This window comes from Psammomys obesus, unplaced genomic scaffold (genome assembly GCF_907164565.1).
Source record: "Psammomys obesus unplaced genomic scaffold, mPsaObe1.curated_primary_1811, whole genome shotgun sequence".
Taxonomy (NCBI): domain Eukaryota; kingdom Metazoa; phylum Chordata; class Mammalia; order Rodentia; family Muridae; genus Psammomys; species Psammomys obesus.
This window is the reverse complement of record NW_026596057.1, coordinates 11,352,873-11,370,215: the sequence shown is the minus strand read 5'-3', so window position 1 is coordinate 11,370,215 and position 17,343 is coordinate 11,352,873. Positions and strand designations below refer to the sequence as shown.

Below are 17,343 nucleotides of genomic sequence, written 5' to 3'. Positions count from 1 at the left end.
CCTGGGGGCCCTGAAGAGAATGATTCTCCAATCAAGGACAGTGCATGGAGAGGACCTAAAACCCCAGCTCAGATGTAGCCCATAGACTCAGTCTCCAAGTGGGCACCCTAGTAATGGGAACAGGGACTTTCTCTGGAATGAACTCAGTGGCGGGCTCTCTGATCACCTCCCCCTGAGGGAAACAGCCTTGCCAGGCCACAGAGGAAGACAATGAAACCAGTCCTGATGACACCTGATAGGCTAGGGAGAGATGGAAGGGAAGGAGGACCTCCCCTATCAGTGGATTAGGAGAGGGACATAGAGGGAGAAGAAGAAGGGAGGGTGGGATTGGGAGGAGATGAGGGAGGCGACACATCTGGGATACAAATTGAATAAAGTGTAATAAATGATAATTAAAAAAGATGAGGCGATCATGGATTCAATAAATGCTGGGGTTTCCCAGAGGTTTGGAAGAAGCAGTAATGGCTATTTCCCTCACCTTCAGAGGGGGCATGGCCCTGACCACACCTTCAGCTTGCATTTCTATCCTTCAGAACCGGAGTGGATACATTTTAATACTTAAACCCCTTGATGATGGCTTGTAAATTCCACCTTAGGAAACTGAGAGTCAAAACCTGGTGACAGCAAACCTTGGTGGTCAGCTCTGACTTGCATGAAAGGCGCTGAAAAGGAGCATCATATAACCTTTAAGTTTCCATTCCTAACATCTCATAGTGCATACATGAAAGTCTTAGAATCCAACCAAGACCAAGACTGTTCTCTCAGAGCACCGCTGTCGGACTCTGTGGGCACGCCCTGGGTATGACCCTTCTATGGAAGTAAGTGAGCTCCACAAAATCAAGTACAATTGACCATGTCTCCTGTGTATGTCTGTTCAAGCTTCCATGAGAACTGTGTCTATGAAGGATTAGGAGAGCAGAATGGGAAGGGGAATAAAAGAATAGAGAGAAAGAAAGCATCATTCAGAGGACTTCGGATCGGAGTGACTATGATTTCAGCCCAGTCTCCCACAGTCCCATCCCTATGTAAGCATTTAGCAAACCCTTTTGGATAAACTGGCTAAGGTTTAAATTCTCTGATGTTGCCCTTGTGGGGAAGCTTTTTTTTTTCCAGTGGGGGATTATCATTATTATTATTATTATCATTATTATTATTATTTACAATTTATTTACTTTGTATCCTGGTTGTATCCCCCTCCCTCATCTCCCATTCCCAATCTCCCTCCCTCTTCCTCCGCTATCCTTCTGGCCTGGTCCACTGATAGGGAAAGTCCTCCTCCCCTACTGTCTGCCCTAGCCTATCAAGCCCCATCAGGGCTGCCTGGATCCTCTTGCTCTGTGGGCTGGCTAGGTCACCGCACCACGGAGAACTGATCAAGGAGCAAGCAACCAAGTTCTTGTCAGAGAACTTGTCTTCTCCCCTTACTAGGAAACCCACATGGAGACTGAGCCGTCTAAGGGCTACATCTGAGCAGGGGGTCTACATCCTCTCTATGCATGGTCCTTGTAGTCCCCCCTGGGCCCAACATTTGGCATTGTTGGTCTCCTTATTGGGCTCCTGTCCCCTCTGGGTCCTTTCTTATGAAAACCCTCTTCTTTCATAAGGCTCCCTGCACTCTGTCTAAGAGTCACTGCATCTGCTTTGATCCCCTGCTGGTTGACTCTTTTAGAGGACATTTGTGGTAGGCTCCTGTCCTGTTCCCTCTCTTCTATCACTTCCGGCGTCTCTCCTCTTTTCCCTCTGAATGAGAGTTAAGTATCTTCCTTAGGGTCTTCCTTGTATTTAGCTTCTTTAGGTTTGCAGATTTTAGTATGTTTATCTTATATTATATTGCTTAATCTTAATGACAATTTAGACTATCCTTTGAGGGTTTCAGACAGAGAATGGTCATAATTTCTGTTGCTTTTTTTTACTTCTGTGTATTCGTTGACTTGAACACATTCAAGTATGGGGCACTGGTCATGAGCTATGACAATGCAATATAGCACAAGATAGCCTCTTGTATACAGGGGACTAAGAGTGCAGCTAAATTGAGGAGTTAGTTTTTGCAGAAAAAGCTTTAAGGCTTCCCAGCAATTTCTTGGATTTGATACTTACTCCTCCTGAGATGTATGGGCTGCAAAGAGATGATCTCCAGGAATTCTCAAAGAGTTGCTGAGTTAACATGGCTGAGTTAACTTCACTTTCGTTTCTTTGAACAAAAATGGTGATTTTTCAAAGGAGAGTATCACGGATTAATTTTAAAGGCTTTTTTGGTGTTTGGTTTATAGTTCTTTGGTAGATTCTGATACCATAAGTGTCATTGACTGAACTTTGAACCCAAAGTCATTGTCATTGACTGAAGGAGGCATAATGGAATGCTTGGTGAATTTAGATCATTTATTATTGAATTCACTGTTCCCATGCCAAAGCTGACAAACAGCTTTTGGCAAAGACTAAGTACTGTACCTACACCAAATCTAAATTTAACATGAACCTAATTAGCAAGGGACCTCAAGCCGACACTTATTTGTTAGAAAACAAGCCTGTAGAGAGGGGATTATCTTAAGAAATTATAACATTGTGTTATCTATCAATTTTTAAAAGCCATCGGGGCATTGATGCCATTTTATTTCTGTCTCTTCCAACTTCCAAATCTGCATAGTCATAATTGATGAACAAAACCATCACCTTGGAGGCACCTCAGGGAAAGGTTTAATTCTGTTTTGTAGGCAATGCTTTATGAAGCAGGCAGGAAATTGGAACACTACATTTTTAGAAAAGAAAAATGTCAACAAGGAGTGCAGAAAAGTAAGCATTTTTCTGGGTAGGTGTCAATTAAACAAAAAAACCACTTTTCCAGTATCCATCTTTCCTGGATACCCAAGCTTTTGATACTTTTGAGGGGGTTTGTGGGTATCTGATGACAGATACTCCACTATGCCCTTGGATACTACCCTCCAGGTACTGGCTGCAGGGTCTGATTATAGCAAACACCCATTTTTTTTCCTAGAAATTTCCTAATGAAATACCAAAGAATTGAGTCTGAAATGCACCATGACATTCATGTTAGAACAACAAAAAGAATATACCCAGAAGAAAGAATCCTTTTAGGATTCATTTGTAGGAAAGAACAAGACTTTAGACCCTTGTTGGGATGTTTTTGTTTGTTTGTTTGTTTGTTTGTTTTCTGAATACATTGGTCAGACGGAAACCAATGATTTCTATTATTTAATTGCACGGGAAGATTACTTACTTGGAGCTAGTTGGTATTGATAGATCAGAAGCTGGAAACCTGGAGTGGTCCCCGTGCCCAGGCTGAGATTGGGAGATTGGGAAAATCGTAGAAGGTAACATTTTCTATATATCTCCCTATCTTATGACAGCCCTTGGAGTCCAGCCATCTCTCTCTGGTGGTGAAGAAGCACATGTGAGACCAAACTCCTACTCTGGCAAGAATGACTCTGTTCCCCAGATCGACCCAGAACTCCTTTACCTTTCCCTCCCTCAGTGGTGTTTTTATTTATTTTTTTTTTCCATCTAGTCCATGGGTCTATTCTGCTGGCCCCAGGCCATCAATCCTGACCCTTTTGCTACTTGAAGGCATTACTTGAAATAACTGCCCCAGATTTCCTACCCACAGAGAACCACTGTCCTTTTGCCCTAGAGCTGTTTTGAATATTCCTGTTAATAAGCCTAAATCCTCTCGTCTCCAGTCAATAATTACTCAACAGCCACACAGATGTGCAGGTCTACAGTTTAAAATTCTACAGAATGGAATTTCTATAGTATTTACTTAAGCCATTGTAAACATACTGAAAACCATTCAGGTGCCCCCATATTTCAGACAAAGCTAGAACATCCCAAAAGAACCTAGAATATCCATGCTTCAAGTTAATTAAAGCTCTGATGTCTAGTTAGTCCATGAATAAGATAGGACATTATCACTTTCTATATAACTCAGCAGAAAATCTTCATTATTCAATAAACACTCCTGTCATTCAATGAATATTCTTTCTAATGAATTGTTGAGTTGTTGCATATTGGGAACTATGGGGTATTGTACTGGTGAGCAAGGCAAGACTTTTTTTTTTTTTTCACAGTACTCAGCATAGGATGGTGCTGGTAGCAGGCAGAGAAGGGGAAGTGGACAAGCAGGGTCAGAGGAAGTAAACTGAGAGTACACTCACTGTGTCCTAAGGGCTGCTCAAGACTAACACTGTGGTTTGAAGACTGGCTTGTTCTTGCTTTAGTTTTTGAACCAGGTTCCTGAACTCATTGTGTGGCCAAGAATGACTCTGAATTTCTGATCCTCCTGCCTCTGCCTCCCAAATGCTGGGGTTATAGGCATGTGTCACTTCACTCAGTTGCGTTGTAGGTTCTTCTGATCAATCAATTGGTCTAGACATGTCTCGTTTGTATACAAGGAACTGTAGATGCTGGAAGGTTATGGAACCTGCCCCGAATCATTCATCTGACAAGAGATAAAGAAAAAACAAACAAACACTGTTCAGTCAATCCAAGGAATAGATTTTAATCTGTTAATTAATTCCCTTGGATGGACGAAAAGATATGGGTTGGGGGGCGAGTGTAATTTAATATTAAAGGAAGTTTAGGGGATTTGAGTTGTGCTGCTTCAGCAATTGGGGAATCCGCTGTCATCCTGCTGAGCTGAGATGTGCAAGGGGAGGAAGAGGCTGCCAAGAGGGTGTAGAGAAGATTGTGAGCACAATTAGGGGAACCTTCGGTAATGAGGTCATGTAACCTGTATAAGTGAATCTCCTCGCAGTCACCTAAGTCTTTGCTGCTTGTGAAAGAGAGCTTGGCTAGAAGTCACAGAGTCAGCTGCCACCATAATAATTGTTTGCATCTTCTACTTGATTCTTGGGGGACTTAGTAAAAGACAGGAGAACTGTTTGGCAAATGCTTTGCTTCTACTCTTTAAGCTCAACGTTTGACTTGAATCTCAGAGAATATGTGATCATGATGTGACTAAGGATTCAATTCAAGTCCCAACTGACTTCAAACTCTTTCCAAAGATATGAAACACTTGAAGAGACTGACTGGAACCTATTTTAGGGTTGTTAATGGCATTCCAGGTCGATTCTTCTACTTGGAAGCTGTGAGATGAGGGAGATGTGCATCAGATAACTTTGGAATCGTGGCTCACACAACAGATAGAGGTAAAAGTTGGGGTGAGTCCTGGCATACTGGCTGTGGGTGGGCAGTCTTCCAGTACCTCTTACTGGGCTACGCTTTATTTGACCATGTCAACCTTCTTTTGCTGTATCCGATGCTATCCCCCAAAGCTGTGATCTGATTAGTTTGCATTTGATTTCTTTGCTGCCTAATGAACTGCCCGTGTAGTTCTAGCTGTGATGTCATTAGCATCCCATTGCCTTGGGCGCCAGTTCAGGAGAGAGATTTTTAAGCAGTCCTCAGAATCCTACAGGAATTGTACCAATTTACTTCATAACAAGTAATTCACCTTTGTGATCTGTCGGTTCACACAGGCAGAGCAGAACCTGCATGAGAATGGGCTTGGTCACTTTCATCATCCTAATGTGCCCCTGGATTTACGTGGACCGATATGTACATGCCTAAGGCCATGGGCACATACGCAGTGAGATCCTGAGCATTAAGGATGCCAATATTCTCATGCCATGATATTCTACTGGGGAAACTTATCCACTGTGTGCTGGAGGATGCAGATATAGCCTAAAGCAAATGGCACTTATTTATAGCAAACTGTATTTGCAAAATGCTTTTCAGTTTTAGGGTCGTTAACTACATTCCAGGTTGAAGATTCCTCTACTTGCAAGCAAGCGAAGCATCACGGCCAGACATGAGGACCTCCCCGAGAAGAGGGTGGATTCTGCAAAACCTGTGGGGAGGGACCACACAGGTCTTCTATGTCAGAGGGCACACTTGCCAATTACGACAATCCCTCACTGTAGATTGTTTCGTTTGTTCAAAGACTGTACATCTACTAAAGTAGATAGTGCTCTACATCTCTTTTCCTAAGTATTATCACAGTGCTTCAGATTCCAGGGCATCTCTGCTTAGGTGCCAGAGCATGGAGAGACATGCCGAGGACTGTGCCAGGAGCAGGCAGGAGAAAGAGGAAACCGCTGGGTCCTAAGAGATAAAGTGCCTTTCCCTCTTCCCACCTTTCCACCAGCAAAGAGCAGACGCTCCCGGAGAGTTTTGGTTCTGAGCTAGTCATTCACTAGCAGCGAATGGTGGCACTCCCTTTGGGGTAAGAGAGATTTATGTGGGCTTTCATCAATGGACTCCATCATTTTAAAGAGTATTTCCCAATTGTATCTTTAACTGCACATAGAAAATGCATTTCCTCTTTGAAAAATCTCTCTCGCACACATGTCTATTCTTGGCTGGAGACTGAATAGATGGCTTTGGGGAACTCACTGTTTCATTGCTCTGTATAAATCCAGGCTCTTTTAGACAGCTTCATCTCATGTAAGCATGGGGCCAGCAAGGTACACTGGCCTTGGCTTCCAGCAGGGACCTTGTATGTGGACCTGCTTTGGGGGAGGAGGGCAAGATGGAGGATAAGGTCCTGAAGAAAGAAGCAACACAGGAACATTTGGTGGCACACACCATCGTTTCGCACGTGCATTTCTCAGCCATCCTGTATTCTCCAATCTTGCCAAGTATGGACGGTGGACAGCTATTGACAGAGATTAACTGCACCTTGATTTTAATTGGCATTGCCAGAAGACAGCAACAAGGGGTGCAGCCCTACGTGTTTACAGCAATTGCAATCTTTACGGATGGCAAGCTCAAGGGCAGAGACATGAAGGCCATACAGGCCGGTCACGTTACAGGGCCCCCTGGTGGTGTATTTCCGTAAATTCATCTAGCTAGTGACTCGGGCAAGTTTGCTTAATGGCGAGAGAAAAGAAATGTGTTGGCTTATTACTTCCCTTTTGTACTAACTTTTACTCGAATTTTAGAATGTTGGGAGAGGATTCTTTTAAGTAATTTTTTTTTTCCTTGTGAGTTTTCTTTCAATTGTCCTGTCATTATCGCCTGTTTCTCTTCTTTTTCTCGTGAAGATGTGAGGTATAATTTGCAATTGTCTTACTTCTAAGTGTGTTGTACGTTAGGGAAAAAGATCCATTAGAATGTTGAGATGCTCACACCATACTTAGGGTTCAGAAGATTCATTTTCCCCGGTGTCGTCCCACAGAGCAGAAGGTAGTCATTTTAGATCCACTGTCTCCATCTAGTGGTCGTATTGTAGATTGCAAGTGTACAGAATGGGTTCTCAACAAAGACGGGATTTGGCGTCCTATGGAAATGGACCTGATGATAATGTGATGCGGAGCCAAAGAGAAAAAGAATTTCAACATCATCAAAACTTGAAGATCCCAGATACTTCCCGAAGGCCTTCCTCCACCTCTGGTGCTTTCTCTTAGTCACTCAGCAGTCTGAAGAAGACAGGAGGTCGGATCAAAAATGGGGAGCAGAAAGTTTTGCCTAGTCTGTGGTCCTTTCAAAGACTGCTGGGAGTCCACTCTCAGCCTGAGATACAGTACATGAGAACCGTGACTGGGCTGCAGAAGAGGTGAGCCTACGTGCAGAGCGATCAGTCTGGGCTCTATTTGACATCATCATCCTTGATTTTGGGGGTGTGTACACATGTAGTTGTTCAGTTCTACCATGGGGGAGGGGTGACCGGAGCTCAACCCTGGATCTCTGATTAAATGAAATGCAGATGTTAAAGACACTGTTTTCCGCAGTCACCGACTGTGCCCTTTGCCTTCACATACAGGAGGAGGCCCAGGTCAAGAGTGGCGAGGTAAAAGTGGCTCGGCCACATAACCACGCCGTCGCTTGGGGAATCAAAAGCCCTGGGAACCTCACCACGTTCCCAAATAAACCCACGTTACACAGCAAATGAGAGGGGACAGGGAGTGCCCCCCCACCCCACCCCAGAGGGAAGAGCTTTTGTTTTTCTAAGTCGGTGAGTCTTCTCTCTCAGTCGCCTCCTGGAGCTACTTTGCGAAGCCTTTCAACCAGTTCACGCTGTGCCCATCAAGTACCACATCCTTAGCGCATCCACTGGAGGCAAGAACATTCCGCGTAGCCACCGTCTCTCCAAAATCATTTCCTGCCCGGGACACCAGCTGTCAGAAAGAGCTTAAAAAATCTGGAGGGTTCTGTCCACAGACTCCTTTATAGATAATGAGTTAAATGGATAACCATGAAGACTGAAGGAAGAAAGAGCAAGTGCTGTTTTCTTATGTGTGTGTGTGTGTGGGGGGGGAACAAACCATTATTCTCTGCTAGGCACTTTTCATGTTTATCACCAGAAATAGATCAAGAGTGTGTGTAGCTGACTTCTAAATGGCAAACAACAGTGAAAAATCTTTATGAAAAAAAAAAAAAGTCAAACTTCTCTCTGCATTCACAGCACATGAGTTAATTTTATACAGCTCAGAAAGGCTGTTTTTGCTCGGTGGCCTAAGTACTTTGGACTCAGATAGTGCTGGGTTCAAAAACCAACTCTCACCCTACGCTACCTTTGTGACCTTGATCATATTGTTCTTTCCTGATATGTAGAAATGGGTAGAAGGATAAACTTTTGCAAGGGTAATATAATGCTAAAAGGAGTTCGTGAATCAACCCCGATATCATAGGAACGCTCCATAAGTTCCAGTTGTAATCATGACCAAGATTGTGATGATAAGTGCTTCTTCATGCATGTTAGAAACCATATGTGTGAGTTCAAATCATTTTGTTGTTCATTCATCCTGTAATAAAGAAGCCAAGACATAGAACGATGACTGTTGTTATCATCTGCATTCTTGGCAACGGGCATTCTGCAGACACGTCTCTCTGAGTGGACCAGTGGAGCCAGTGATTCTCAGAAAAGAAACAACCTGCTCTCCTCCTTGAAATGCCATTTCCGACTCTGCATGTCACACTGGGAAGATGTGTGCCCTAATTAAGTGGAATGGCAGAGTCACAATCTTATTCCCTCGTGGCACTTTCCTCCTGCGCGAGGCCAGACCTCAGAACTCAGGAGCCATCCAGTCATGGCAGTCCTTGCTGTCATGCCTTCCTCACTGCTTCTTTTTCTTTCATCTGGCAGGCAACTCCCCATCTGATGAGTCGGAGGAGCGGGAAAGAGACCCCAAGATGCTGACATTCCCAGAATACATCGCTAGCCTGTCAGACTCTGGCACCAAGCGTATGGCGGCTGGAGTCCGAATGGAGTGCCAGAGCAAGGGGCGATGTCCCTCATCTTGTCCTCTGTGTCATGTGACGTCCAACCCTGAAACCCCTGCTGAGCCAGTTCTGCTGGAAGTGACCAGAGCGTCTCCCATCTATGAACTGGTGACCAATAACCAGACCCAGAGGGTAAGAGTGCCAAGATAGTTGGCTCTGGGAGGTGCCAAAAACAGAGGGCTTGCTCCACATGCCAGTCCAGACAGAGGATCTTTTCGTTCAGCTAAGAGTGGCACCTACTTTGTTTAGATTCGCATGTTTTCATAGTAAGTCAAACCAAATCAAGCACATGGTTTGCAATCACCACAGCCATTTTAGTACCTTTTCCATTTGGAAGGACACTCGTCTCTGTCTCCCCCTTGGAGGAGGTGGACAGGCTCCCCTAACTGATTTCTTTCAGTCTAGAACCAGCTGCACCTTGCTAGAAAAGGCATACCAAATACAGGTCCCAGTGGAAGGACCTAGCAGCCTCAACCTGGAAGGGTCTGATCTCCTAATTATCACAGGCTTTCAGGACAAAAACACCACATCTATGCTGCTCTTTCCGTGTTTTATTATGCTAGAAGGTCATGACATTTTCCAACCAATCCTTCTTTCTTTACCTCTCTGTTCCTAAAGATCTTAGGGGGAAATGAGTGAACGCCTAAGGAGCAGGGGCCGGAATGGGTGGAGCGGAGACTAACTTTCTTCCGTGTACAGACTAGAATAGGCTCGCGCTCTCGAGTGCACACACACACACACACACACACACACACACACACACACACACAAAGACACCAGTCACTCCTAAGTCTAAATACAGAGGCTCCAAGTGAGAGGCTTCTAAGACTATCTGTGAGGCAAGTGCTGAGCTACTTACCTGACTGTCAGGGACGCCCATTCAGGTGGGGTGATAATTGCTTGCTTTTTTCTCTTGAAGAGACACCTGCTGTGTCACAGTTGGTTTCATAGGTGTTGCTCAGACCCACAGGAGGGATTTTGCATGTGTGTTTCTCTCACCTACCCACCTCTTCCAGGGATATTTCAACGAGTGTCTGAAAATACAGTCTTTACCCCCACAGGAACAAAAAGATAAACGGTTCCTGCTGGCCTCCAGATTCATCCTGAATCTGAAAGAGATGGTCATGGGACTAAGATTGGGAGAAAGGGACCTGAACCAAGAAGAAGGGCTTGTCTCACTGGACACCCAAAGGTGTGGTGTTGTTAACAAAGTGGCTGCCTTACCCTTGTACGTCTAAGATTGTGCCCCCTCACGTTCCTGCAGCTGATAACCAAACACTCCCTGTGTCACCTGTCTGCGTAGAGTGGTGCCTGAGAGCTCAGTTGGGCCATCCTGTGAATTAGAACACCCCAAGCTAAAGAACAGAGAACAGCTCAGTGAAAGACAAAGAACTTGGGGGCTGTTGATCAAAACCACGATGACTAAGGAAGTTCAACTCCAGAAGCCCCTCTCTGGATCCTGCGCTTGCCAAACAACTTTCCATTTTCCCTGCACCAGTTTTCACAGAGGGGTGGGGAAAACCCTGCCCATCTGGCCCCATGTTAGACCCTTCAGTTTCTAAATGCAGACAAGCTAGTCTAAAATGGAATTTGATCGCTATCAGGAGATTCTCCTCTTTTCTTTGCCTGACGTATTCCAACGTCACCCTCTCTGTAACTGTTTTTCTTTCTAACTTTTACTTTCTGTCAGAGAATATAGGCAAGGGGTATAGAGGCTTAGGAGGGGTGGCTCAGCATGACACTGATAAATCCATGTGGGTTTTAATCTTCCCCTCCAATGCATGGGTTCATTTTCTATCTATCCTCTTTGATCTATTGTCCTTGTGTTGGACTAGATAATCTCTGATGTCAGACTTCAATTAAATTTATGATTAAAATAAACAAATAGGTTAAACCACTTAAACAACCCAACAAACTTAGCTCACTACCTCATATTGCAAATAGATACCACTTGTGTCCCCATTTCATTCAAGGACACAGTGTCCCTGTCATCCCCAGTACTTTCATCACCAAGAGCAAAGGGCACACCCTGTATCTATTTTCTTGTCTGAGACCCCCATCACAGCCTAACTCTGCACTGTAATAGCAAACATTTTATTGCAGCAATCTTCTTGTTGGTCCTTGCCTTAAAACACCTGGACTTATTGCACAATATGGTCCTCTGGCCATATTGGCATTAGGGTAATTTAATGGTTCTTCAGACTAAATGCAATTTACAGTCTTTAGCACACCATTACAAAGCTGTTCATGATCCTATCTGTCATCACTTAAATCATTAGGATGTTAGTACTCTGTACTCCAGAATTTAGTTTTCCGTGCCTCCTCAAACACAACACATCCTATTTAATGGATCCAGTCTGCCAGTCTTCCAAGCCTATGTCCCAATAACCTGCTCCATCCCACTTCTGTCGCTGGAAAACTCCAACTATCCTGCCATGTTTCAGCTCCAGCATCACTGGTTCCCAAAGTCTCCTCCTTCAGGCTGTCAGTCCAACTCGGACTGCTTCACAGAGGCCCCACCGCACATGTACACACCCTAAAGCATGCATCCCCTATGCTCATACTCGCTGTTCGGTTGTTAACTTCACTCTAGACTAGAGAAACTCTTTGTGTTCTCCAGAATGCCTGGGTTGATGCAGAGCTGATGTTCTGCTAAACAAACAAATGAATTGATGAATTAATGAAAAAAAAAAAATCTTCGGTTGATAAACCCAAGCTAGAAATTCAGATTTTTCTTGTTTAAGAAAAACACTAGCCAACATTGGTTTATTTGTTTGTTTTTCTCTATACTCCACTCAATCTGTTAACAAGTATTAATTCCCCAGAAAGTACAGTGGAGGGCAAATTATTGGTACAAAAGAAAGTGGAATTTTCCCTTTCTCTTCCTTCTCAAAAGGGCTTCACTTTGATTCTTCTTTTCTACTGTGTATTAGTCAGCTTTTCATTCCTGACATAATCAACTTAAAAAGAAGAAATATAACAGTTCCTCCAATTTTGGTGCATGGTTGCCTGGCCACACTGCTACAGGCCTGTGCTGAGACAGAAGGTCATGACAGGGGTGTGTGGCAGAGGGGCCTTTTCACCTCATCGTAACCGAAGAGCAAAGAGAATTCAAAGAAGATATTCCAAGACTGATATGTAACCTTCAAAAGCAAATTTTGGTGACTTGTGTCTTCCTAATATCTGCCCATTAAGTTATGTATCAGCCAGTGTACTAATACGGCGATGGAACAGTGTCTTCCAACCCCTCTCAGTAGTATAAGCATCTTGGATCAAGCCTCCAGCACAGGGCCTTTGGAAGAGGATACTTAATATCCAAACTTTAACAGATCCTCATCCAACCAACCTGTTGCAGATAGATGCGGCCCAGGATTCAGGCAATAGAAACTCTCATTGAGTGGTGCATATAATAGGTTGGGAGTTGAAACTTTTGAAGAAATGGCATTTAAAAGAATTATATCATGTGTGCCTCGCCATACTTTTTTATTAAAAATCTGATCATGTTCCATGTTTTAAATTTCAAAGTGTAATCCAGCCTTACCTCCCCACCAAACCGCAAAGAACTCCTTTGTCCTGTATCTCTTAAAGACAGATTGATATTGCTAGTTGATTTTAGAAGTCTAGATTCATTAAGGGCCCAGTCTTCTTAACGTTAGACTTTATACCTATATTACCAGAATTTTTGTGACCAGATAAGTTTGAAAAGTAAAATCATTAATATGTGCAAATACAATTCAATTTGTATTTAGATCACATTCAGGCTCCCTTCTGCCCTTTCTTCCCTTCCTCCCCATCTTTGCTCCTTTCCCTTTACTTAACACTTTCTCTTTTATTTTTCAGGTCATTTCTTTCTATCCCTTCCATATACCGGAGAAGTATATGCTACTGCCATAGACTATATTTTCATCTCTTATTTATCTCAACCTGTCCTCCAGTGCCCCCCAAATAGAGGATTTCATTCGTGTTTGCAGCTGAATACTCCTTGCGGCTTCCTGCTGCTGCGTGCACCCCATAGTGCCTCACCTTTTCCTTTGGATCCCGCAACACAATTGTGGGCTTTGAGTGGTTACATGATTCCAGTTTGCTTGTTTATTCTCTAGCTGCAACATTTATGCAGGCAGGGGCCATATGTGTCTTCTTTTGCGTCATTGCATCCTCCATGCTTAGCACAGGAAATGGCCCCTTATAGGAGGTTAGCGAACAGTCATTGGCTGGGGACTGCATCAAACGGCAGGCACAACCCCGCTTTTATTCTGTCTGTCTCAAAGAGTCTGTCTTCCCAGTTTTAAAAAGTTCACCTTTTGATTTGAACTTCAGTCAGAAAAGCATGAGGTGAGTAGCTTGCTGGTGGACTCAGTGTTCATTAAGAGCACGTATTGGGAGGAGCCTGAGTCCAGTAAGCCAGGCAGGGCCCTGTCCCTCCACTGCCTCATTCACTAGCCTATGACCCTGGGCAAGTACCTATCTGTCACTCTCAGAGTTCTTTACTGTAAGATATTATTGCCATCTACCCAAGAGTTAGTATCTAAAAGGGCCTTATGAACTAGAAAAACACTACACAAATCATAACTATTTCTATTTGTGGAGTGATATCTCTTTTCCCCTCCCCTTTCTTCTCTTCCGCTGTCCCTCTATTTCCTTTCTGCATTTCCTTCTTTTTCCTTGTGATTTAGAGACTGAACTGCTACAGGACAGCTGTCTCCCCTTTCCCTAACTTACCAGTGTGGACAAGCTGGCAAAAGAACAGAGGAGAGAAAATCATTAGAAAACCCAGGCTGAAGCTGTCAAGGCCCCAGAGACACAGCTCTGAACTTAAGATGGCCTGGAACCCTCACCCTTAGGCTATCTGAGTTGAGGGAGCGAGAGCACTGTGAGAGGCCCTCACTCACGGGATCTGCTCATTTGCCAGAGAATTGCCCCTGTCATAAATGCTCTTGCCTCTTAGGTCTGAATTTATCTTTGGTTCTTTTATTCCACAGCAAACATCTCTATGAAATTACTTCATGTGAAGAACTATGCAAGACTGTAATTTTTATAAGGTTCTATGTCAGGTTCAACACTGTCATTCAAAAACAATAACGTGTATCGGTGTGACGCATAATTCTCTCGCTGGCATAGATTGTTTCACTTAATTGTCATAACATCCCTATTAGGAAAGTGATATTTTTGTCAGAAGAAAGAAAGTGGGTTTATGTAGATTCTCTAAGGTCACAGGCACTGATTGACAGAGCCAAGGTTCCCAGCCACAGAAGACTGATGTAGATGCAGAATTCAGGCTTTATAGCCCACAGCTTCTCCTACCACAGTCTAAGAAAGATGCCGGACACCTAATCGCACCCCAACACAGAACCCTGTACATATTTAAAGTGGATCACAAAACAGGCTGAGGGGCCATGAGGGACTAGGGCAGGATGAACAGGGCAGGTATGGATTCAGAGAGGCATTTGACGAAGGGCAACGTGCCTCTGGGTGGAAGGAAGTATAGCAAAGACAGGCCAGGCAGAGATGTGTGGTGAAGAAGTCATTGTTACGAGAGCCCACAGAATGAGCTGTTTTAGAGTACAGTTGGGGTGTGTGTGTGTGGCAGTAGTGGAAACTGACTTTCTTTCAAAGTGAAATCTCGTATTTATTTATTTATTTATTTATTTACTTACTTACTTACTTACTTACTTACTTACTTACTTATTATTAATTACTGAGACAGCATTTCTAGCCAGGAGAGGTCTCAAACTTATATCTAACTGACTTCTAACCTCTGATCCTCCTGCCTTCAAATGCTGAGGTTACAGGCATGTGTCACCGCACTCAGTTTATAAGGTGAGAACTCCTAACTGTAGGACACCCCAGATGTCCTCCTCTAGGGCTGAGGTTACACCCATATTCCATTTTCTGGGACATGGTTACAAACTGGAGAATGGCACCCTTTCTCTGAAGGTGACTTAGGACCACATAGGACCCTGATGCTAGGTCTGATAATGAACATCCAGCCTTGGTTTCTTAACACTTACTCTTTGCTTTGTTGTTGTTGTTCAGCTCTTACAGGAGGCCACCATGAGCTCTCTCTGGTGTTCAGGGACTGGCGATGTCATTGAGGACTGGTGTCGATGTGATTCAACTGCTTTTGGAGCGGATGGACTTCCTACCTGTGCGCCCCTCCCACAGCCCGTGTATGGCTCCCTCCCCATGCCCCTCCCCTTCATGCATGCCTTCAGCACCATTATGCAAAAGAAGGAGCAAGCAGATGCTAGTCTCAAAGTAACCAGCTGAGTGCTGGGAATCAGAAAGAAAAACGTGGCACAGTTCCTGCCATCGGGAACTTTCAGTATGATAGAAGGAGCAGGCACACAAGCTGTTTACAGGAAGTAGTGTGAAGAGCTGTTCTTTGAGCCTGCATTTGGGCAATGATAAAGACTTTATGGAGCAAGTAGCAATTAAACTTCTCCCATACAGAGGACAAGGTAAGACAGCATGGGTAGAAGATCATGTGAGTAGCAGTACTGTTGCTATGGAGAAAGTTAGAGATCGACAGGGAGGGCAGAACAAGACCAACAACGCTACCGCTTCTCAGTGACTTCCTGGGTGCCAGGCAAGTAAGCACTCTTATTGCCACACCTTCAATTACTAGACAAGGAACTGACTTCAACAGGCTGGAATTTTTCCCAAGTGATAGAGCAGGAAGCAGCTCACGGCTGAGAGCAACCGGGATGATACGAGAGAAAATAAAACAGAAATGATTTTGAGTTAAAAGCAACAGGGCATGGAGACTGTTTAACTCTGGGGGTGAGCCATGGTTGAGAAAGGACCCATTGGGAGGTATGCAGAGTTGAGGAGAAAGAGGACTTGCCTGTGAGCTATTAAGGGATAATTGTATAGATATTTGGTAGGCAAGGGGACAGGTAGAACTCTGTGAAAAAATTAAAAAAAAAAAAAAAAACAAAAAACTAAAACCTAGAGATAACAATATTCCAACCAATCTCAGAAAAATGGTGGATGGAGTCATAGCTGGGAGGAAGGGTGGTCTGTAAGCACACACACTGAAGGCCTGGGACAGACAGGAGGGAATGTCTGCACTGAAGGGCTACATGGGCTTCTGCAAAGCTGACTGAGAACGAACATGTCTAAATTCCTAACCCCTCATAAGACATTTAAACATAACTGGCACGTGTTGGAATTCAGGTCTTCCACAGGGATGAGGAACACAATCTTATTTCCGTGACATAGTACTGGTAGGACAGGGCAGTGGAAGATGTTCCCATGGATTCATTTGGGCTAGGAAGGCCCAAAGTGAGAATTAAGACCTGCAGTAGATAGAGGTCTAGTTACATAGAACAGTGGACCATAGCAGGAATCTACAGGTAGAGGCTGCCTCTGACATGACTGAAGGTTAGGATAGATATCAAAGAAATAGAATTGAAGGAGAAGAAAACTAAGAAAGAGGGTAACATTTACCAACAAATCATCACTACAAGCCAATTTCTTCCTTATGTATGTGCCTTTGAATATTCTGGCCATTGCTTTCTTGCTCTTTGTAGTTGTAGCTTGAATACCTAAATCAAGACAAAACAAATTCCTAATCAGAAAAAGAAAGGAAGGAAGGAAGGAAGGAAGGAAGGAAGGAAGGAAGGAAGGAAGGAAGAAGGAAATGAAGGAAGGAAGGGAAGAAGGAGGGAGGAAGAAAGGGAAGAAGAAATAGAGGAAGGAAGGCAGGAAGGAAGGAAGGAAGGAAGGAAGGAAGGAAGGAAGGAAGGAAGGAAGGAAGGAAGGAAAAAGCAAATCAGTCACTAAATGTTAGATGGATTCACCAGGTAAGATAGCTACTGTAAAAAGGTAATCTGGAAACTGTCAAAACAAGGAACACAAGATCCAGCCATGCTACCTTAAGGCTGATTTCATTTCTAAGCATGTATTAACCAAAAGTGATACCTAAAGATCAAGGTATCATACACAAGAAATATATATTAAAACTATGCTTTTCTTGTCAGCTCTGATCACTTCTGTCAGTAACAGCTTTTATTTTATTTTATGCAAGTCTTATTTTTTGATTGGTAGTTAGAAATAGAAGTGTATTCTCCTTTTACATAAGTCCATGTAAATCATACACACTTC

General features: G+C 43.7%; 1 protein-coding gene across 3 annotated transcripts in view; it reads left to right on the top strand.

Moving 5' to 3' along the window:
- Astn1 (astrotactin 1) overlaps positions 1-17,343 on the top strand; it is a 330,303-nt gene that overhangs the window by 286,392 nt on the left and 26,568 nt on the right. For all 3 annotated transcript variants that reach the window (XM_055624474.1, XM_055624472.1, XM_055624473.1), the window contains 2 exons: positions 9,101-9,369; positions 15,271-15,404. In XM_055624474.1, the coding sequence (XP_055480449.1) occupies positions 9,101-9,369; positions 15,271-15,404 (403 nt within the window). The remainder of the gene's footprint in view (positions 1-9,100; positions 9,370-15,270; positions 15,405-17,343) is intronic.